We start from the raw sequence: 23,168 nt of genomic DNA, 5'->3' as shown, positions 1-23,168 counted from the left end.
ACGTTACATAATTTTACAAAGTACCTAGCTAGCTACAGTTAGTTGTTAAATTAGCTAGCTACTGATTGTAGCTAGCTAACGTCATATCTGTCATTAACTTGGTTCATAGTTGTCTATGTAGCTTCCTATATACATCTTGAACCCCTTTTCATTCTTGCTAGCTGGAGTCTCGGAGGCTGATTTAACAATTCGATGTACATCATTAATATTAATTTGAGGCAAGTCCTGAAGACACCAAGTAAAAAACTGCGACATAGTGGTAGTAACGTTATATCGCCGATAACAACTAGACTGACCGGAAATTGCCAAACCGATAGGAAGTGTGTTTAGAACGTTCGATCATGGAATGTGCATAAGGGATATTAAGGAAGACTTCCTCTTCTGAAAACCACTGGAAACCAGGGCAACAGGAGAGGATATTTGTAAAGTACTGGACAGCTTTGTGACATCAAATGGAATTTGGTGGTCAAAATGTGTTGGTATCTGTACTGATGGCACAAAAGCCATGACAGATAGACATAGTAGAGTGGTAATGCGCGTGCAAGCAGTTGCTCCCGATGCCACTTGGGTAACAAAGCAGCAGTCACAGAGAGGCTCTTGCTGCCAAGGGAATGGCTGACAGCTTGAAAGATGTTTTGGACACTACAGTGAAAATGGTTAACTTTGTTAAAGCAATGCACCTGAACTATCTTGTATTTTCTGCATTGTGCAAGGATATGGGCAGCGACCATGTAACGCTTTTACAACATCCAGAAGTGCGCTGGTTATCAAGGGGCAAAGTATTGACACTTGTTTTTAATTGAGAGACAAGCTTAGTTTTCTTTACTGAACATAATTTTCACTTGTCTGACCACTTGCATGATGACGAGTTTCTCACGCGATGATGAGTTTCTCACATGACTGGCCTATCTGGGTGATGTTTTTTCTCACCTGAATGATCTGAATCTAGGATTACAGGGACACTCCGCAACTATATTCAATGTGCTTGACAAAATTCAGACTATGAGTTGGAGCTCTTCTCTGTCTGCATTAACAACGACAACACACAGGTCTTTCCATCATTGTATGATTTTTTTGTGTGAAAATGAACTCAAGCTTACGGACAATGTCAAATGTGATATAGCGAAGCACCTGCTTGAGTTGGGTGTGCAGTTATGCAGATACTTTCCAGAAACGGATGACACAAACAACTGGATTCGTTATCCCTTTCATGCCCTGCCTCCAGTCCATTTACCGATATCTGAACAAGAGAGCCTCATCGAAATTACAAAAAGCATTTCTGTGAAAATGTCATTTAATCAGAAGGATCCTGCGCTCAGTTTCTTGCCTTGGCAAATCGCGCTGTTAAGATACTGATGCCCTTTGAAACCACGTACCTATGTGAGAATGGATTCTCGGCCCTCACTAGCATGAAAACTAAATACAGGCACAGACTGTGTGGAAAATGATTTAAGACTAAGACTCTCTCCAATACAACCCAACATTGCAGAGTTATGTGCATCCTTTCAAGCACACCCTTCTCATTAACCTGTGGTGAGTTATTCAGTTTTCGATGAACGATTAAAGTTTTATAAGTAAGATGATTAAATAAAGAGCAAAATGATTGATTATTATTATTTGTGCCCTGGTCCTATAAGAGCTCTTTGTCACTTCCCAAGAGCCGGGTTGTGACAAAACTCAAACTCATTCTCATGTTTAATAAATATATCGTATAGTGTGTGTGTGTGGCAGATTTGAGAGTGCGCTGACCCTGGTGCTGGAGGGTTTGAATGTTTGAAGGGGTTAGGGACTATAAAAAGATTGGGAACCACTGTCTTAGAGGAACCGGTAGAGTCTTCCGGAAACTAGAGCACATTAAATTCTGCCTCATGGTCCTGACTGACAGTGGATACGACTTCATCTGAGTGGAAGAGGGGAGAGAGACGGTGAAAAAAGGAGGAAGTGAACGTTGAAGTATTTTGTCCTTGGAGATGATGTTTCTCTCTTTGAACGCGTCGTAGTTTTCGTGTTATTTCATGTTCACGCTTAGACAGAGGACAAAGAGTGTATTTCTGGATAGCAGGAGGAGTGTTGAGGAAAGGGAAAAAACAAGGAATGTGTAGAGAGAGAGAGAGAGTTAGGAAACAACTCAATTTCTAGTCAACCATCAGTTATGAATGAGTGACTACAACAATCAATCCCCTAGTGTCCCATGTCTATGACCATCAGTGCGGTTGGTTTGATGCGTTTCTCTCAAGCATTTATGGTCTATAACAGCTGCCACTTTCTGTCTTCATCTCTATTCCACCCCTTCTCCCTCCATCCAACACCTTTCCCAGGTTGGCATCATCGATGATGACATCTTCGAGGAGGACGAGCACTTTTTCGTGCGGCTGCTCAACCTGCGCATTGGTGACGCCGAGGGGATGTTCGAGAGTGATGAGCCAGGCGCGGGACCCAAGGGCCGTCTGGTGGAGCCACTGGTCGCCACGGTGACCATCCTGGACGACGACCATGCTGGCATCTTCACATTCCGTGATCGGCTGGTGCGCGTCAGCGAGAGTGTTGGCACCATGGAGATCTCAGTGGTGAGGAACTCGGGCGCCCGCGGCACGGTGATCCTGCCCTATCACACGGAGGCGTGCACTGCGAAGGGGGGCGGCGTGGACTACGAGGACACCCAGGGAGAGCTGGAGTTCTCCAACGACCAGACAACGTGAGTAGTGATGGACGGACGGACGCACAGAAAGGCAGATAGATAGTGAAAATGATGGCACAGCTGGCGCTGCAGTACAGCGCCCTTAACCACTGCGCCACCCGGGAGGCCTCATTTCATCCACTCTCATCCATCTTCCTCTTTTCCCACTCTCCTCCCCTCCATCTTTTCCTACTCTCCCCTACTCCTTCATTATCGCTCCCTCCCCCTCCCCTCTCCCTACTCCATGCCAGACACTGTTCTCCATTATTCATCAAGGCCAACCTGGTGGGAGATTTAACTCCATCAATGGCTTGAGTGTTTGTGCTCAACTCATAACCAATACTGTATTCACACTGCTATGTGTTGCTGCCTTAAAGTAGACTACACCATGCTATATTACCATTCTATCTGTATTCATGTCTGTCTTATCTCTTTCTGGTTCTTTCTCTCTCGCCACAAATCTGCACAAGAATGATAATTTGAACATCATGTTTATTTCTCATTCACCTCTAATTTCGCTCTCATCTGGCTGTATCTATTCTTCTCTTCCTCTATTCTCTCATTCTCTTTTCTTTCTCTTGCTCTTGCTCTTTCTCTTGCTCTTCTCTCTCTCTCTCTCTCTCTCTCTCTCTCTCTCTCTCTCTCTCTCTCTCTCTCTCTCCTCTTATCTTCCTGTATCTACAGATGTAGGATCTCAATATGATCACCCTGTTGCAGGAGAACAAGGCTTCTGAAGTTTGTAATTTCCACTTTGAAATTTAGGCTAGATTTTTCCCCCCAAAAATATTTATCAACCTCTACAAAAATGTCTGTTAATTATAATTTGCATAATAATTTACATTTCCTGTTGCTGCAAGATCGTTTTCCTGCTGTAGCAAATTTTGCTCAAATTAAGATTCGACATCTGTATCTCTTTCTTCTCCCTCTTTCTCTCTTTTCTCTTTGTTTCTTTGTTTCTCTCTCATCGCTTGTTTATGTTTGCGCCGCCAACAGGGAGACTGTTGCTGTGGTGACATTTTCAGGCACAATGTCCTGGGAGACATTATCAGGACTAATGTGCATAATAACAAAGTGAAACACGTCTTCCAACTCCTCCTCCCCTCCATCCCCCCCTATTTCCTCTTTTCACCAGCCACTCCGCATCAGCCTGAAGTAAAAGCTGACCGCTAGCCCTGCACTACTCTGTAGGGGGGATGCAGTGGACCCTATGGGTTAGTGCCAGTGGGATCCCCAAGAGACGCTGAGGCTAAGGTTGCTCAGTAGTAGGTACAGTAAAGGACGTACAGTGGGTAGTGGTTAGTGCCAGTAGGTAGACTCACAGGATGGAAGGAGCTAGATGAGGGTTGGAGCTGTGGCTGAGGGTTGGAGCTGTGGCTGAGGGTTGGAGCAGTGGCTGAGGGTTGGAGCTGTGGCTGAGGGTTGGAGCAGTGGCTGAGGGTTGGAGCAGTGGCTGAGGGTTGGAGCAGTGGCTGAGGGTTGGAGCAGTGGCTGAGGGTTGGAGCAGTGGCGGAGGGTTGGGTCACAGTAGTAGGGGATAATATTCAGCAGGGGCAACGTCCCTCTGTGTTGCAGACCCCTGGGTGTCCCCTCACTGGCCGGTGTGCATGTCTTCATCTGAATTATTCAGCCGTGGAGTGATTTTGACTTAGGTCCTCTGTAGTGATTTAAGTGCAAGCTGTGTCTGTTAATATGTCTGGGGCGGCCCCCCGGGGAGGAAGACATCTTTGTCTGGCTTTGTGCCGCTCCCCTCCCTGCCTTTTGCTCAATAGCTGTACATGGAGTATGGTTAGCGCATTGATATCTGGGAGTGACCCGTGGTGGAAAGAGTGCCTTGTGGCTCTACATTAAGGGGAGGGGGGTCGTCTTCTGTGTGTGTGTGTGTGTGTGTGTGTGTGTGTGTGTGTGTGTGTGAGGTGAGCTCTTTCTGTAAAGTAAAACAAAATCCCTGACTTACCCCTGGGACTACATCCTTCCACTGATCTCTTTAACTGTTGAATACATTTAAAGAAGACAGTCTAATCCATTTGTTGGTTACTGACCTCTGATACAGACCTCTTCTGATACAGACCTGTTTGTGTGTGTGCGTGTGCAGTCAGACCCTGCAGGTGAGGATCATTGACGATGAGGAGTATGAGAAAAAGGAGAACTTCTTCATCGTACTAGAGGAACCACGCTGGCTGAAGAGGGGAATCTCAGGTGTGTGTACTTGTAGTGTGTGTGTCCGTTTGCATGTCTGTGAATGTCCCCTTTCCATTTTCCCAGTATCAATTGAACCTCAGTGAACCATGCCAGCCATGTTGACATAGCACTCTCTCTCAGTCTCCAGTCTCAGTCTCTCCTTCTCTCTCTGGCTCTCTCTCTTTCTCTCTCTGCCACTGTTTGTAATCTACAGTCAGTCTACCCACAGACAAACAATAAATTCCAGCCGAAGCTCACATTTCAGTCCGTAGCAGGAGAAAACAAACAGGCAGAGAAAGTGAGAGTGAGTGTGTAGGTTTTTTTTTTCCTGATGTCAGTGATTGTGAATGGGTTGGTGCTGACGGGTACGGAGTACTGCACCTTTAATGAGTTGTGGCACCTCTTATAGAATACTGTCTCTAAAACACAAACCCAGGTACGGTCCAATTAAAGTAAGTACCTGTACCTTTTTCATTCCATTTCAGGCTCTGGTTGAGTTGGGCCTTATCACTAGTACCAGTAAGGCACTATAGGTGGCTTTGTTTGGTAAAGAATGGATTTTCAATTCTGCTGGTGAAATGAAGATACAAGTAGAGACCTTTCAGAGTCGCAGAGCCAACCAAAGCGTGATGTCCAATCGTGTGTGAGGTGAAGAAAATAAAGAGGAAATAGCCCTAGTGTCCGTGTGTGTTTCGTTTGTGTGTGTTTTGTTCGTGTGTGTGTGTGAGCGAGAGAGAGAGAGCATACACTTGCACACTCCCCATCGTGGATTTAAAAGAATAGGATTGGCGTAAGCATTGGCTGGAGGGAGTTTCCACCATTCCTAAATCAATACCATAATCTTTGCAAGTGTACACTTTAGGAGAAGAGTGGAGAATCAGGGTACAACCAGAGAGAGAGAGAAATAGAGAGAATGTTGAAAACAAAAAAAACATGTTTATACTGAACCGAGGCTCTTAGAGGAGAGTCCACAATGGCATCAGAGCTCTTAGTTGGTGAAATCTCACAAGGTCAGGGAAGTGTAATGGTGTGATATCATGTCATACTGCACTTTGACTTTGGACTACTGTAATGACTGTTCTGTTCTTCTGTTTGGACTGCTGTACTGATTGTTCTGTTCTTCTGTTTGGACTGCTGTACTGATTGTTCTGTTCTTCTGTTTGGATTGCTGTACTGATTGTTCTGTTCTTCTGTTTGGACTGCTGTACTGATGATTGTTCTGTTCTTCTGTTTGGACTGCTGTACTGATTGTTCTGTTCTTCTGTTTGGATTGCTGTACTGATTGTTCTGTTCTTCTGTTTGGACTGCTGTACTGATGATTGTTCTGTTCTTCTGTTTGGACTGCTGTACTGATGATTGTTCTGTTCTTCTGTTTGGACTGCTGTACTGATGATTGTTCTGTTCTTCTGTTTGGACTGCTGTACTGATGATTGTTCTGTTCTTCTGTTTGGACTGCTGTACTGATGATTGTTCTGTTCTTCTGTTTGGACTGCTGTACTGATGATTGTTCTGTTCTTCTGTTTGGACTGCTGTACTGATGATTGTTCTGTTTTTCCTTCTTTCTTCCAGCCCTTCTGCTTAACCAAGGTAAGACCATCAGCAACTTGCCTCACACAACCAGCCTAGAAACAGCCCACAGAACATTTTATTATCCCTAAAGGCACATGTGGGGGAATTGGTTTTGGTTCCGAATCATCCATAAAAACAACAAGCATTTCACATGAGATCAATTTAAGGTTCTCTGAAGAACCATACAAAAATCAAAATCCAGACATGTTTCGGCCCTCCAGGACTGGAATTGAATAGCCCTGCATATTATTTCCATATGTCCCAAAGTGCCTTTTGAGGGAATGTTGATGTTACCAGTAACACACATGACTGTGTTTGCTAGTGATGGATACATGGTTGTTGAATTCATTCATTTTCAGTCCTGTTGCCTTCACCAAGTAAGATCCTAAGTGAATACGTTGTCATATAATATTTCATAAAGCCTTCTTCTGAGGGCCTAGTTTTACCCTAATCCTCCCTGCAAATCACATTATGCTGGCTTGCAAAGTGATGTGTAATTGGAATCCAGCCAGAGTGGGGATGTCCAACGTTTCAAATTTTATTCGCCCACAACCTGCATTCAGAATGACTGTCAGGGTTGCGAAGACTAAGATATGAGACTACCTTAGACATCAAAAACTGAAACAACCATTTCAGTATCGGGTGCAATAAGTCCAAGTAACAGATACTGGTACTCTGGTACTGCTTACCATGCGGTAGTAGAGAGAACAGTCTATGACTGGGGTGGCTGGGGGTCTTTGACAATTTTTAGGGCCTTCCTCTGACACCGCCTGGTGTAGAGGTCCTGGATGGCAGGCAGCTTTGCCTCAGTGATGTACTGGGCGGTACGCACTACCCTCTGAAGTGCCTTGCGGTCGGAGGCCGAGCAATTGCCGTACCAGGCAGTGATGCAACCGGTCAGGATGCTCTCGATGTTGCAGTTGTAGAACCTTTTGAGGATCTCAGGACCCATGCCAAATCTTTTTCGTTTCCTGAGGGGGAATAGGCTTTGTCGTGCCTTCTTCACAACTGTCTTGGTGTGTTTGGACCAATCTAGTTTGTTGTTGTGAACACCAAGGAATTTGAAGCTCTCAACCTGCTCCACTACAGCCCCATCGATGAGAATGGAGACGTGCTCAGTGCTCCTTTTCCTGTAGTCCACAATAATCTCCTTAGTCTTGGTTACGTTGAGGGATAGGTTGTTATTCTGGCACCACCCGGCCAGGTCTCTGACCACCTCCCTATAGTCTGTCTCGTCGTTGTCGATGATTAGGCCTACCACTGTTGTGTCGTCTGCAAACTTAATGATGGTGTTGGAGTCGTGCCTGACCATGCAGTCGTGGGTGAACAGGGAGTACAGGAGGGGACTGAGCACGCACCCCAGGGGGGGCTCCAGTGTTGAGGATCAGCGTGGCAGATGTGTTGCTACCTACCCTAAGCACCTGGGGGCGGCCTGTCATGAAGTCCAGGATCCAGTTGCAGTGGGAGGTGTTTAGTCCCAGGATCCTTAGCTTGGTGATGAGCTTTGAGGGTACTATGTTGTTGAACGCTGAGCTGTAGTCAATGAACAGTATTCTCACATAGGTGTTCCTTTTGTCCAGGTGGGAAAGGGCAGTGTGGAGTGCAATAGAGATTGCATCATCTGTGGATCTGTTGGGGCGGTATGCAAATTGGAGTGGGTCTAAGGTTTCTGGGATAATGGTGTTGATGTGAGCCATTACCAGCCTTTCAAAGCACTTCATGGCTACGGACATGAGTGCTACGGGTCTGTAGTCATTTAGGCAGGTTACCTTTGTGTTCTTGGGCACAGGGACTATGGTGGTCTGCTTAAAGCATGTTGGTATTACAGACTCAATCAGGGACATGTTGAAAATGTCAGTGAAGACACCTGCCAGTTGGTCAGCACATGCCCGGAGCACACGTCCTGGTAATCCATCTGGCCCTGCAGCCTTGTGTATGTTGATCTATTTAAAGGTCTTAGTCACGTCGGCTACGGAGAGCGTGATAACACATTCGTCCGGAACAGCTGATGCTCTCATGCATGCCTCGGTGTTGCTTGCCTCGAAGCGAGCATAGAAGTGATTTAGCTCGTCTGGTAGGCTCGTGTCACTGGGCAGCTCGCGGCTGTGCTTCCCTTTGTAGTCTGTAATAGTTTCCAAGCCCTGCCACATCCGACGAGCGTCGGAGCCGGTGTAGTATGATTCAATCTTAGCCCTGTATTGATGCTTTGCCTGTTTGATGGTTCATCGCAGGGCATAGCAGGAAGTCTTGTAAGCTTCCGGTTTAGAGTTCCGCACCTTGAAAGCGGCAGCTCTACCCTTTATCTCAGTGCGAATGTTGCCTGTAAACCATGGCTTCTGGTTGGGGTATGTACGTACCGTCACTGTGGGGACGACGTCCTCAATGTACTTATTGATAAAGCCAGTGACTGATATGGTGTATTCCTCAATGTCATCGGAAGAATCCTGGAACATGTTCCAGTCTGTGATAGCAAAGCAGTCCTGTAGTTTAGCATCTGCTTCATCAGACAATTTTTTTATCGACCGAGTCACTGGTGCTTCCTGCTTTAATTTTTGCTTGTAAGCAGGAATCAGGAGGATAGAGTTGTGGTTGGATTTACCAAATGGAGGGCGAGGGAGAGCTTTGTACGTGTCTCTGTGTGTGGAGTACAGGTGATCTAGAATTTTTTTCCCTCTGGTTGCACATTTAACATGTTGATAGAGATTTGGTAGAACTGATTTAAGTTTCCCTGCATTAAAGTCTCCGGCCACTAGGAGCGCCACCTCTGGGTGAGTGGTTTCCTGTTTGCTTATTACCTTATACAGCTGACTGAGTGTGGTCTTAGTGCCAGCATCTGTCTGTGGTGGTAAATAAACAGCCATGAAAAGTATAGCTGAAAACTCTCTATGCAAGTAGTGTGGCCTGCAGTTTATCACAATATACTCTACTTCAGGCGAGCAAAATCTAGAGACTTCCTTAGATTTAGTGCACCAGCTGTTGTTTACAAATATGCACAGACTGCCCCCCCCCCCTCGTGCTGTTCTATCCTGCCAGTGCAGTGTGTATCCCGCTAGCTGAATATCCATGTCGTCATTCAGCCATAATTCCGTGAAGCATAGGATATTACAGTTTTTGATGTCCCGTTGGTAGGATATTCGTGATCGTACCTTGTCTAGTTTATTGTCCAATGATTGCACGTTGGCGAGTAATATTGACGGTAACGGCAGCTTTCCTAGTTGTCCTCTGCGGGTCGGACGAGGCATCCGGCTCTTCGTCCTCTGCGGGTCGGACGAGGCATCCGGCTCTTCGTCCTCTGCGTCGCTTCCTTTTGCGAATAATTGGGACGTCTGCCCTGTGGGGTGTTTGGAGAATATTGTGTGAGTCCTGCTTGTTGTTGTTGTTGTTGAAGAAATCTTTGTCTAATCCGAGGTGAGTGATCGCTGTCCTGATATCCAGAAGCTCTTTTCTTCCATAAGATACGGTTCCAGAAACATTATGTACAAAATCATTTACAAATATCGCGAAAACCCCCCAAATAATAGCACAATTGGTTAGGAGACCGTAAAACAGCGGCCATCTCCTCCAGCGCCAACACCAACACGGGGGTTTTGTTAATTTAACTCTTTAATCAACACTAGTTAACACTGACCAATTTGCTGTGTGCTATGAAAGGGCACCTTTTAGAATTCTGGAGAACCGTAGATGCCACGTCAAGAACCCCAACTCGAAGGTTCTTTATCGGGCAAAAGTTTTCCAGGGAACCTTAAGAGTTGAGGACCCTTATTTAGATCACACCTCTGGGGCAGTTAGTCACTTAGGGATTAGCCCTCAGTGTGGCCTTGGATATTGTGAAAATCATTTATTGATGGAAGTCTATTTACAGCATAAATCCAAGATAAGGACCTGCTCACTCCATAAAATGCATCACTCTTACATCGATTTGTATCCATCCCTGGATAAATATTATATAGGTATATCTCAGACAACTGGCCTCTCTTGGATAAATATTATATAGGTGTTTCTCGCACAACTGGCCTCTCCTGGATAAATATTAGAGTACTGTCCTTCTGTAAGCTAACAGTGTCCCATGCCACACTCTCTTCGAATGCAGATCTTAGAGGTGTTGCCACACTCTATTCGAATGCAGATCTTAGAGATGTTGAAGAGCATTACCCAATCAGGGCCCATATTCATAAAGCGTCTCAGAGTTGTAGTGTTGATCTAGAATCGTTTTTTCCTTCTATATCATAAGAGATGGACAGAGATGGGGGGGGGGGGATCTGATCCCAGATCAGCATTCCTACTCTGAGAAGCTTTGTGAATATGGGCCCTGAGCTGATGATGCAGTAATGTACCCACAGTAACCGCAGACCAGCAGTATACTTCATCATCATTAGAGTGCATTAGTATTTATTAGGATCCCTGGTGTAGCCCTGTAAGAGCATCACGGTGAAGGAGCTGGAGCGTTGGGGGAACACAGTGGGACAGTTGCCATGTGGTGCCTGGCAGCTCTCTACTCCTTTCATAATTACAGCTTGTGCTTTGAAGGCAGAGGAGAGGAACTTAAAGAGGAATAATATCTGCCCACTCACCACGCGGCGACGACGACACACAAGAAAAGCTTTCTGTGCGTCTTTGCGGCTCACCGTCTTTGTCGTCCCTCCAATGAGAGGATGAGTAATTATACGCTATATGTAGACAGGGAATATGATGCTGAATGGAAGCAGGGAAAATGGGTTTAGCCCAGCTGTTTATAGTGTGTTTGAGGTGTTATTTTAGATGGGGCTTATTTATGGCCCAGCTCAATATTTGATTAACAGCCACTAAATCCCACCATTGGAACATTGGTCTCTGCCCACCTCAAGCATATATGATTGACAGCCACAAAATCAATTATTTGGGACATTGGTCTCTGCCCACCTCAAGTCAGCATAAATCTACCCTAATTTACACTCACTTTCTGTCTGTATCTTTCTCTAACACAATGTCTGGCTATCTTTTTGCTGCTATGTCTCCCAGTCCTACTTTCCTCTTCTCATGAATCTACCCCACTAGTCCTTAGCTCTTCTCTTTTCCCCTCTTGCTTCCCCATCACACCCACACATTCACCGCCAACCCCTTATCTCTCCTTCTCTCTGACTGTCTCCCTCCCCCACTCACACACATCTCCACAAACATGGGCTAATACACATGAGTGATATACTGTATGAAGAAATAACGCTGACTCAAACTCAATTATTGATAGGACTCTGGCCTTATCTATTTCTGAGGCATGTTGGCATGTTTGAGTTACACCTTCTTTCTAGCTCTTCCCTCACCCCCCTCTCTCCACTCTCTACTCTCCTCTCTCCTTCACTGATCTATGCATCTCATCCCTCCTCTTTCCTTCCATCTCTTAGAGGATCCTGATGGCCAGATGAGTGCAGAGGAGGAGGAGGCGAGGCGCATTGCAGAGATGGGAAAGCCCATCTTGGGGGAGCACAGCCGGCTGGAGGTGGTCATTGAGGAGTCTTATGAGTTCAAGGTATGTTACCCCTATTCTCCCCTGCTTCACTCTATTGGCCACATCAGAGCTCAGTATATGTATCAATGATCTAGGATCAGTTCCATCATGTCCATATCATCTTATTCATTGTTATCTACTAAGATCACATTGTTATCTATCCAAGATCACATATAGCCCCAGAGCCACAAAGTGGTTTAACTCCAACCCTTCTGAGGACAGAGACACTGAGCAGAGTGGAGTGTTGTTCCACTTTAAAACATTCTAAGCAAGTCAATGGTACCTAATATTAGCATTTTCACCATTTGTATCCAAATAACATAATTGAGTTACACAATCAATTTTTAGATGATTTGGGCATGAAGCATGAACATGCTAATATAGGTAACATTGACTTGCGTTGGATTTTCTGAGGTGGAACGATCCTCCACTGTGCTCAGAAGGTTGGTATTTAAGTGAACCAACGGTTGTGACGGATGACAGCTAGCTCATTGAAGTCCTATATCACCATGGCCAGGGATTTAATCCAATCAGTCCATGTGCCTCTTCTTGACTTGATTAAGATTCATTTATTATTTATAATAAGATTGCGCTTGTCACTCATGATTTGTAGCAGCACAAAACAAGCACAACAGGTAATTGAACTCTCAAGTAATTTCAACGACTGGCACTTGACTTTACGAAATCCTAGATCAATGTCACATAGTTTAATAGCATTGTTTGCTCTATGGATGGGTGGACAGTGCATGCAAAAAAAAACACAAAAAAGACCAGTGAGAAATGTTTACACAGGTGATGAAGTTTCCACATTTAGAAAACAAGAAGGAAACACTACTAGCGCTGAGCATCACATACTGTATGCCCAGGCAGCTCCTATACGGTGGCAGTCAGAGAGAACGTTCACATCAGTGGAGGCTGGTGGGAGGAGCTATAGGAGGACGGGCTCATTGTATTGGCTGGAATGGATTAAATAGAACGTGTCAAATAGATGTAAACCTCATGTTTGACTCCGTTCCAATTATTCCATTCCAGCCATTACAATGAGCCCGTCCTCTTATAGCTCCTCCCACCAGAATCCAATGGTTTACATGTGCACTAATAGTTCAATGTTAAACACTGATTATGGCAGTAGGCCGACAATGGCAATAGTCATGTAAACACTTTGCTCTGCTTATCTTAATCGGCATGAGGTCAAATCGAAGTAAACATACACTGAGCAATCTTTCGAATTATTAGGACATGTAAACTTAATCATTGTTCCGCCAGTGTATTTAATCTACGCACGTGCCAGCACCTGTAGTGTGAGCCTCCCTCTTTTGCACGAGTGAAGTGAGATGTAAAAACTGAAAGTATGCATCTTAGAATTAGCTTTCACCTACAAACTTTATATGTCCAAACTCAGAATCAAAAATAACCTGGCTTCTGTGGGACAGTGCTTATTTTTACTGCCAATTTTCTGCATTTATTTACCACATCAAGTAGCCTGAAACAGGATTATTCAGACAATAATTCTTCTTGCAAAGCATGTAGATGTTTTAAACAAACGATTATATTAATCTGACTATCCATAATAATCATATTATTGTGTGCATGTAACCATACTCATTATTGAAAAGAACAGTATGTCCCAGTTACCTAAAGGCTGAAGTCCATTGCCTATAGTCCCCAGTCTTGCAGAAGTTTACCCACAGTAGTGAGACCTTTCTAGCCAATGAAACCTCCTATCCAGTTGGGTTTGGCTAGCGTGTTTAATAGGACGGTTTTATTGGTTTGTTTGAGTAGGAAGAAGTTAGTTTAGTGCAGTCGTACTTGAGTGCTGGATATGATGCTTTCCTTTTAGTGTCTGAGTGGATCCCAGGACTCGGCATGTGGTTTGCTGTGCTTGGGGGGAGTGCCTTTATAAACCGATGTGCCACAGCACGTGTGTGTTTACGTGTGTGGTTGCGGTGAAACCAAAATAGTGCTATTGTGAATTCATATTACTTCAGAAATGGACTGCAGAAAGAGTAGCAGCTGCTGTCGCAACAGCTAATGGGGATCCTAATAAAATACCATATAATACTGCACTTCTCATGGTAACGAAGCCACTGTCTCTAACTTCTTCATTAGAATTCTGGTCACGCACCTAAGTTTGCCGCCTTCTCTATAACAGGATGTTGACTATGTGCTCTTTGTTTGTGATTGGCAGAGCACCGTTGACAAGCTCATTAAGAAGACCAACTTGGCCCTTGTGATTGGCACTCACTCCTGGAGGGAGCAGTTCGTGGAAGCTGTGACTGTCAGTGCAGGTCAGCTTTTGGTGTGTGTGTGTGTGTGTGCTTGATTTCTATTGAGTGAGAGAAAGATGAATAAGGTGAGTCTCACTGTTGACATTGTATCATACACACACACTGACTGGCTGCTTTATGAATGTAATTACCCGCTCATGCTTTGAGTAGCGGTCTGAGGGCTTTTTGTACAGAGCCGTAATTACATCAAATATTTGGAGTCCTTTATTTTTCATACAAAAAGCATTCCACGCTTTCCATTTAGAAAGTGAGTGTTAGCTTGCTCTTTAAGTGTCACATGTCAAGGCGTAACAAGTGAGGACACAGTCCCTTCATTTTGGAAGCTCATTATTACAGGAAATAACTTGTTTGAAAAGTGATAATTGCAAACCCTCAGACTTCAAATGACAAGGTTTCTGTGATATTTATGTTTGTAATATCTGTTATATAATGTAATGACTAGAAAGCAAAGCTGTCTTCCACGGTGTTGAGGTAATGGGAGAGATGCCTGACTGTGTCTCGTGTAAAAGCTCTCTCCGGTGGACAGTTATATTCATTACAGACAAACATGTCTCACCATAATCCAACAATACACAAAGTAATACACGGAGCGTGGTGTGTGTGCGCCAGTGAAGGCTCCTCAGAGGAGGAATGGGAGGACCATCCTCAGTGAATTTCATAAAAATACAAATTGTGAAACATTAAAATGGTTATCCTTTTATAGGTTAAACTTTACTATAAATATACTCACATGTCAACAAATAATTGATTAAAATACACTGTTTTGCAGTGAAGGTCTACAGTAACCTCAACAGCACTCTGTATGGTAGCACCATGATATAGCCGGAGGACACCTAGTTACACAGTAATAATGACAACTTCCGGAGGACGTCCTCCAACCTATCAGAGCTCTTGCAGCATGAACTGACATGTTGTCAACCCAATCAAAGGATCAGAGAATGAATCTAGTACTGAAAGCAGAAGCTACAGCTAGCACTGCATAAAATGTGGTGGGTAGTTGACTCAGAGAGAGAAAGACCATAGTTCAACTGTTTTAAACAAATTAATTTATTCAAAAATAAAGGATAAGCAAGAGAAAGAACTAGCTATTTCGTTTTATTTATTTTTCTCACTTTTAATTACTTCACTTGCAAATGCAGAAAGCTAGTTTTGCCTACTCAAACAAAGAAGGATGCTATGTTAGCTAGCTGGCTATGGCTATCCAACACTGAAACTCTTCCAAGTCCAGGTAAGCTTTTGGTTGTATTAATTTATTGCCACCGGGGCTCGCTGGTGTAACTGCTAAACTGCTTGCTGACTGTACACTGTACTGCATGATTGTAGCAGGTTTTTTCTCCTGGTCACAGACAACTGATGTGTTGTGCACTGAAGTCCACAAGTGAATCGAAAAGGTGTGCGTAGATGTGAGAAGGAATATACAACGAGCAAAGTGATCATACTGTTTGTATGTGGCTGCTATGAAAGTGAACTGTGTTTGAGTGTGATCATGGGTGTATTCATTCCTCCGATTCTGTAAAAAAAACGGGGATAAACACACCTGAGTTTGTCCAATATAAACTGTCGTTTGCAACTGTTGGGCTAATGAGTACACCCTAGATCAGCTAGATGTAGGCAAGAGTGTGCAAGGTGGTACCGAATGCGTCACTGTCAGTCACTTAGATTTTTCTCACGACCTGTACACCTACGCTGTAAACTTTCATTCATAGGCTAGGTTGTAGCAACCTCAAGATGGGTATAGGGAAAATTCAAGTATCATGTAGTAGCCTAAACCTATCGATGTTACATTGAGCTGGGTGAATGGAATATGAATGAGAGTCATCCAGTATTCTGTAATAGATAATAAGGCCATGCTCATAAAAAAATGTATTGTCCTCCCTCATCTTAAATGGCACCAACCACCACTGGTGTGCGTCCGTGCATGAGTGTGTTTGTATACGTGGCTCTTATGTTTTACTGTGCCCCCCTCCCAGGTGATGACGATGATGAAGAGGGGCGTGAGGAGCGTCTGCCATCCTGCTACGACTATGTCATGCACTTCCTGACGGTGTTCTGGAAGGTTCTGTTCGCCTTCGTTCCGCCCACCGAGTACTGGAATGGCTGGGCCTGCTTCTTCGTGTCCATCTCGGTTATCGGCATCTTGACTGCTATCATCGGGGACCTAGCCTCCCACTTCGGCTGCACTGTGGGTCTCAGGGACACTGTCACTGCCGTTGTGTTTGTGGCTCTGGGTACTTCCATTCCTGGTGAGAGATGATGCTAAACGGAACAAAAATAGAAACATGCAACAATTTCATTGATTTTACTGAGTTACAGTTCATATGAGGAAATCAGTCAAGTTGAAATACATTTATTAGGCCCTTACCTATAGATTTCACATGACTGGAAATACAGATATGCATCTGTTGGTCACAGATACCTTTAAAAAAATCATGAGCCTCACTGTATTTTTGTGCATTCAAATTGCCATCGATAAAATGCAATTGTGTTCATTGTCCGTAGCTTCTGCCTGGCCATACCAAAACCCCACCACCATGGGGCACTCTGTTCACAGCGTTGACATCAGAAAACCACTCGCCCACACGACACCATACACGTGGTCTGCCCAGGGCTCTGCGCTATCTTTTTTTCCCAAGGTGTACATGCGCTCCTAAATGAAAAAGTGTAGGAGCACACAAAGAAATTTAGGAGCACAGTGAAAAATGTAACAGAGTTTATTAACAAACAATTTATCACATATATATTTATACTGCGTGTGTGAGCGTGTACTAAGGGACACACATCTGTGGAACAGCACATACCACCAAAATCACACATTGACCCATGCCTACTAGACGCAAAGGATATCAGTTGTCCAGCTGCTTTTGTATGTTGGCCGTCTGGCACGCTTAGAGGTCAGCCGTCTGGCACACTTGGAGGTCAGCCAGCGGTCCACGGCAGGAGTGGGATGGAACTCCTCGACAGGAGACCCCTCCAGGCTGATCCTCATCAGGTCTTCGGCGGTGGAGAACCCAAGGCAGATTCTTGTCGAATTTTTAATCCGGTTCTGCGCAGAGAAGCCTCGCTCACACTGGGCGGGTGAAATGGGCAGCACCAGCATAAGCTGCACCAACTCCAGTATGTTCTAGGGAAAAGATGATAACTTTAAATTTCATTTAAACTCTTACCATTAACTTATCAAAACCAACCATAGGATACCATACATAACCACTCAGGACTGTTAGTCTACCTTGTAATTGTGCCTGTAGGGGTCCTTTGTCAACAGGCCACTGTAGGACTTGTCCTTAAAATTGTGGCTGACCAGGATTTTCAGCTCCTGCCACTCATCCTGGATTGCAGCCATGTTGCATCCGGGTTGGATGCGCGCTGTGTGAAGAAGCAGTGCGGTTTTGTTGGGTTGTGTTTCGGATGACGCATGGCTCTCGACCTTCACCTTTCCCGAGTCCGTACGGGAGTTGCAGCGATGAGACAAGACTGTAACTACTAACAATTGGATACCACGAAATTGGGGAGAAAAAAGGGGTGTAAAATACAAATAAATAAATAAATTCTTACCTCTCTAGAGGCTTCTTGAAATGCCTCATCAGGTCTGCCACACCATCATCTCCAAAGGTGAGAAGGCTGGCCTGGTCTTCTGGCCAGGTGTCAGGGTTTAGCACTCTGAAAGACTCCACTGGGTTCTGGACACCCTCATCCTTCAGCAAACTACCAAACCTGGCTTTGAGATCATCCACGCCGATGTTGATGGCCGCCTCCATGTGCTGCTTCAGCTGGGGATTGGGGTGAGGTCCGTGAAGCCTTTCAGATTCCCCTTCAGTGTTATTCCCTTTAACAGAAATAACACACACACACACACACACACACACACACACAATGAAATGTCTGGCCATTTGTCTGTCTCCCATTAAAAAAATGTAAAGACTTCTCCACTGCATTTCCCTCCTTATCTCAAATCGTTCTATTGGGCAACGAATACATAGATTCTCACACTGAGAATCTGTCTTAATCATCAATTTGACATTATAACAAGCTCTCATCCTAACACACCTGGAATCTCCTCTCATCATGAGCAAGCATGGTCTGGATCTTGTCCAGCATGCCTCCTGCCTTTGCCCTAAGCTTTAGTGCTTCCAGTCTGGTCACTGTCTTCCTCAACTCTGACATGGCTTGGGGGAGGATCAGGTCATTTCTTTGCAGGGTGAGGCTAGCTCCTCAAACATGTCTGAAAGAAAATGGCAGAATACACAAAAAGAGTGCATTCTCCATTTCCCGCTTTATCTGTTAAGTAGTGAATAAATACACTGTCACCTGCCAATTACTTGATTCTGAAAGTTCATTTAAGTCTTGAACCTATTTTTTAAAACTAGTGTGGAATTACATTTCCTGTGTAAAACTGACCTTTGCCCGCCCTTGAACTTCTGTTGTTGATGCTACGGCCACGTGCTCCATGTGCTGCAGAACAACGGAGTACTGGCCTTCATCAGTGGCAAGGTCCTTGTCTTGTCCATGCTGTAGGAACACTAAGGGCTCTGTGGACATGGGGGATCCAGCGAGTTCCCTTGACGCTAGACGGTGTGCAAATATCCACACCGACAAGCTCTTGCCCAAGAACATAAGAGTTCTCGTTTGGATTTTCAGCTGAAGATTGATACGTCTTCCATATCAGATTCAGAAGATCGTACACGACAGACACCTTTGGCTCTTTCTTCTGAATGGTCAGTATTGCCAGCTCTTGTCTGTGAAAGTCAGAACAGAATCTTCCAAACAATTCACCGTCTCCTTCCCCCCTGTCTCTTGTGCCATCAGAAAACAATAATTCTGTGGTATTTACCATTCCAGCACTTAGCACACAGACAGACACACAGTATTGTTTAACAATCGATGCTAGCAAATAAAACTAAATCATAGAGAATTTATTAGTTACAAATGTATGTGGCATATAGTGGATTGGGATTATATGCCCCCCTGCCTCTCTCTGCAGGTGGGCAATCACTCCCCCACGGTGGCCCATGTTCATGGAGGCACCATCTGCCCCGACGGAGATGCACTTCTTCATCCATGACCCTCCATCCTCCTCTGGGCAAACAGCACGAAAAGTGGCCTTGGTGGCATCCAGAACACCTCGAATGACAACACAAAAAAACGATTATACAAAAGTATTTCTGACAAACTAAATTATCTCCATTTGTGAATAATGATTCAACTTTACACAAGAATAAAGCCTATAAAGAGGAACAATTTACCAATGGCATGAGAGTGCTCAAGTGTCTGTTGTCCGACCAGGAGATTGACTGGCTTCCTTCCCATCCTCCAACAAGCGTACGTAGACAATCTCACATTCGGTGTTGGATATATATCAGTGTCTCCGTCTATTAGAACGTCAAGATGCTTCGCGGCTTTCAGATTCGCTGACAGGCGCTCTTTCATTATGTCAGCAATTTGACCGATCATCTCCGCACATTTTACATCATTGTCGTATGTGGGATTAATGTCAACTCCGTTTTTGTGGTGGAGTCTGATAAGCGGCTCAAATTTGACGAAATGTTCTTCTTTCGCAATGAAGTATGCGATGTTTATCTTTATTTTCAGCTGCCTCCTCTTCTCCTCCTCAGACAGCAGCACTTGCCTCCTCAAGGCTGCTGACACCGTGCCTGAAGGTTTCTCTCAACAGGTATAGATCTCTGCACTGGATATGCCGCCGCGAGATGTAATGTTTTGCTACGCTATCTCTTTTCAGATGCGGGTTTCCTGACACGAAAGACTATCCCGCCTGTTTCTGCCCTCTACATTATTTGCAGAACGTGACGTTGTTTTCGAACTCTAGCCATGGGAACATTTTGAGCCAATTCGCATTGAATCTATATGTTCTCCCTCCACCGGCTACAGTGGACGTTGAAGTGACAGCGGGGGTCACGGTAGCGTCGCTAATGTTGTTTTCAGCATCCCTAACGTTAGCCGCCTCAGGTCAACCTTGTGAAGAGGCTTCATTAGTTGAACCTTGCGAATCCCCATTGCCGGATTCCTCTTTCTCCTAGTCTCTTTTTCGCTTAAATTAAAATTGAATGTGCTTCATTTTTAGCGATGTCTGCACGTTAATTTATAGCCTATACTGACACTATTTTCCAGTGTTGTTCACCTTTCTCTCTCTCTCTGACTGGACTGCGTCATCACAGAAAACTACTGTGGTTGGTGCATGCCGCTTGTAGAATGTGGGACCTGAAGTTTTTAAACAATTAGCAGCGGGGGAAACATAGATTACCATGGGTTGTAATCTTTAATCGCACACTGTGCTCGTAAATATTTTTTTTAGGTTCGCACATATCTATTTTTAGGGGCAAATGCAAGTGAAATACTGCACAGTAGAGCACTGGGTCTGCGGTTGTGAGGCCGGTTGGACACACTGCCAAATTCTCTAAAACGATGTTGGAAAGGGTTTATGGTAGAGAAATCAACATTAAATTCTCTGGCAATAGCTGTGGTGGACATTCCTGCAGTCAGCATACCAATTGCGCGCGCTCCCTCAAAACATGAAACATCTGTGACATTGGTTTGTGTGACAAAACTGCACATTTTAAAGTGGCCTTTTATTGTCCCCAGCACAAGGTGCACCTGTGTAGTGATCATGCTGTTTAATCAGCTTCTTGATATGCCACAACTGTCAGGTGGGTGGATTATCTTGGCAAAGGAGAAATGCTCATTAACAGGATGTAAACTAATGTGTGCACAAAATTTGAGAGAAATAAGATTTTGTGTGTATGGAACATTTCAGGGATCTTTTATTTCAGCTCATGAAACATCTGACCAACACTTTACATGTGGTGTTTCTGTTTTTGTTCAGTGTATATCTTAATATCATTTAAATACCATAACCAGCCTTCATTTTATGAGGGGTTAGGTATAAGGTTGCCAGTAATAGCATTACGGTTTGGGAAATTGCAGAACTTCCTGCCTTGCAGCTTGGCCAGTTAGTGAAGTCCTTGTGTGACCACAACGAAATATGTTTATGGTAACAAGTGTTGTCTGTGGTTGACTTAAGACAACAGTATGACTAAGATGCTGAAAGCCGTGATGACAGGTACTTCTCTCTCACTTCTTCACTTGTCTTTCTTCTCGCTGTTCTCTCCAAACCTTCCTACCCTCCTCCCTCCCTCCTCAGACACGTTTGCCAGCAAGGTGGCGGCTACGCAGGACCAGCACGCTGACGCGTCGGTGGGCAATGTGACGGGCAGCAACGCGGTCAACGTGTTCCTGGGCATCGGGGTGGCGTGGTCGGTGGCGGCCGTCTACTGGAAGGTGCAGGGCAAGGAATTCCGCGTGGACCCGGGCTCCCTGGCCTTCTCCGTCACCCTCTTCACCAGCTTCGCCTTCATCTGCATGGGCGTGCTACTGTTCCGCCGGCGGCCCTCTATCGGGGGGGAGCTGGGCGGGCCGCGGACAGCACGCATCATCACCAGCCTCTTCTTCCTGGGCCTCTGGTTCCTCTACGTCCTCTTCTCCAGCCTGGAGGCCTACTGCCACATAGAGGGCTTTTAGAGGACACATGAGAGCAGAGACAGGGCTACTAGTCAAAACACTGATATACATTATAGTTATTATAATACACACATCTACAACAGGACAGGGCCCAGGCCAAAGGTTGGGACCTGTTCATTGTCACTGGATCACTAATAACTAAGGGATCTATAGACCTACCAGATATACACACACAATTACATACAAAACACATACACACAAACTGAAATATGAACTGTACATATAACTACATGCATGCGCCAACAAATGCAAATGTGGTCTCTCACCAAGACAAACACACACATATACAATACTGTAACAAGGGCACCACACAGGTTGTGTGTGGCCTGGAGCCTGGATGACACCCAGTTAACATCAACCTCCTATTGCACACTCAAATGTTATACACACTCACTGGACAAACGAGGAAGAGAAGGAGAGAAAACAAAGTATTGGTCAAGGAAGTGATGAAGGAAGTAAGACAGGAGAGATGTCAAAGAAGGAAGCATGTTCAGAATGTAAACCAGCATGTTGGAAAAGAGGGAGAGCGAAAGAGAGAAAGTGACAGACAGGTGTGTAGAAACTAAGTGTTGCAGTGGCATTCTATTCATTCCAGCTGGCTGCATAACATGATTTTGGGTCCAGCTAGACTGCTTTAACTGAAGCAGGGTCGAGTGCCATGGGTTTTGCAGGGATGGCCATAGCTCTATCACCGGTGCAGCAGAGGCAAACCAGACTCAAAGTACAGTGGTGCAAAAAATACTCAATTGTCAGACTTGAGTAAAAGTAAATGCTATACATCAAATTCCGTATATTAAACAAACCAGACCGCACAAATGTAATTTTTATGGACAGCCAGGGGCACACTCCAAAACGTACACATAATTTACAAACTCAGTATTTGTGTTTAGTGAGTCTGCCAGATCAGAGGCAGTAGGGATGACAATGTGTTATATTGATAGGTGCATGAATTGGACCATATTGCTCTCCTGCCTGAGCATTCTAAATGTAACGAGTACTTTTGGGTGTCAGGGAAAAGGTATGGAAGTAAAAAATTATATATTTTCTTTAGGAATGTTGTTGAGTACCAGTCAAAGTTGTCAAAAATATAAATAGTAAGGTAGAGAACAGAACTTGTTTTTGGAGTAAGTTTTAAGTCAAAGTATTTTTACTTAGTTACTTTACACCACTGCGTAGTAGTGGAATGGGTCCATCTTCAGTCGCTATGACGGAGCACCATGAAAATGGTTGATCAATGAGTAAAATGTTTACATTTAGCAACGGGAGATACTGAGTAAAACAACAACAAAACTGAAAGCCCCAAGTTGCAGTTATAATTTCCTCTAGAGAGGTGGGAATTTCGCATGACATTAAAACAAGGTCTCAATGCGGTGTTGGTGTAAATACATGCTTATATACTATAGGAGAGTAGATGTATTTATTAGAGGGACTTCTCTACAGATAT

At 44.6% G+C, this 23,168-nt stretch overlaps 1 protein-coding gene and 1 long non-coding RNA gene across 6 annotated transcripts in view; one reads left to right on the top strand and one right to left on the bottom strand.

Annotated features, from left to right (window-relative positions):
* LOC112265287 (sodium/calcium exchanger 2) overlaps positions 1-22,629 on the top strand; it is a 108,111-nt gene extending 85,482 nt beyond the window's left edge. Inside the window, exons 7-13 of the mRNA XM_024442438.2 lie at positions 2,319-2,695; positions 4,770-4,873; positions 6,425-6,442; positions 11,803-11,927; positions 14,095-14,194; positions 16,165-16,437; positions 21,348-22,629. Of these exons, the coding sequence (XP_024298206.1) occupies positions 2,319-2,695; positions 4,770-4,873; positions 6,425-6,442; positions 11,803-11,927; positions 14,095-14,194; positions 16,165-16,437; positions 21,348-21,724 (1,374 nt within the window). The 3' untranslated portion in view covers positions 21,725-22,629. The remainder of the gene's footprint in view (positions 1-2,318; positions 2,696-4,769; positions 4,874-6,424; positions 6,443-11,802; positions 11,928-14,094; positions 14,195-16,164; positions 16,438-21,347) is intronic.
* Positions 15,221-20,376, bottom strand: LOC112265288. Of its 5 annotated transcripts, XR_006078669.1 has the most exons (8): positions 19,435-20,376; positions 18,590-19,312; positions 18,239-18,469; positions 17,747-18,017; positions 17,421-17,624; positions 16,993-17,315; positions 16,711-16,841; positions 15,221-16,450 (listed from the first exon to the last, which is right to left on the bottom strand). It is a non-coding gene; the product is annotated as an uncharacterized LOC112265288 (long non-coding RNA). The 5 variants fall into 5 exon arrangements; XR_002955747.2 differs by having other exon boundaries at positions 16,711-17,315; XR_002955744.2 differs by having other exon boundaries at positions 16,711-17,315; positions 17,421-17,557.
* Positions 22,630-23,168: the final 539 nt, after the last annotated feature.

This window comes from Oncorhynchus tshawytscha, linkage group LG13, assembly GCF_018296145.1.
Source record: "Oncorhynchus tshawytscha isolate Ot180627B linkage group LG13, Otsh_v2.0, whole genome shotgun sequence".
NCBI classification, from domain to species: domain Eukaryota; kingdom Metazoa; phylum Chordata; class Actinopteri; order Salmoniformes; family Salmonidae; genus Oncorhynchus; species Oncorhynchus tshawytscha.
Note: the sequence above shows the minus strand (reverse complement) of the source record. Positions and strands in the feature narration are given on the sequence as shown.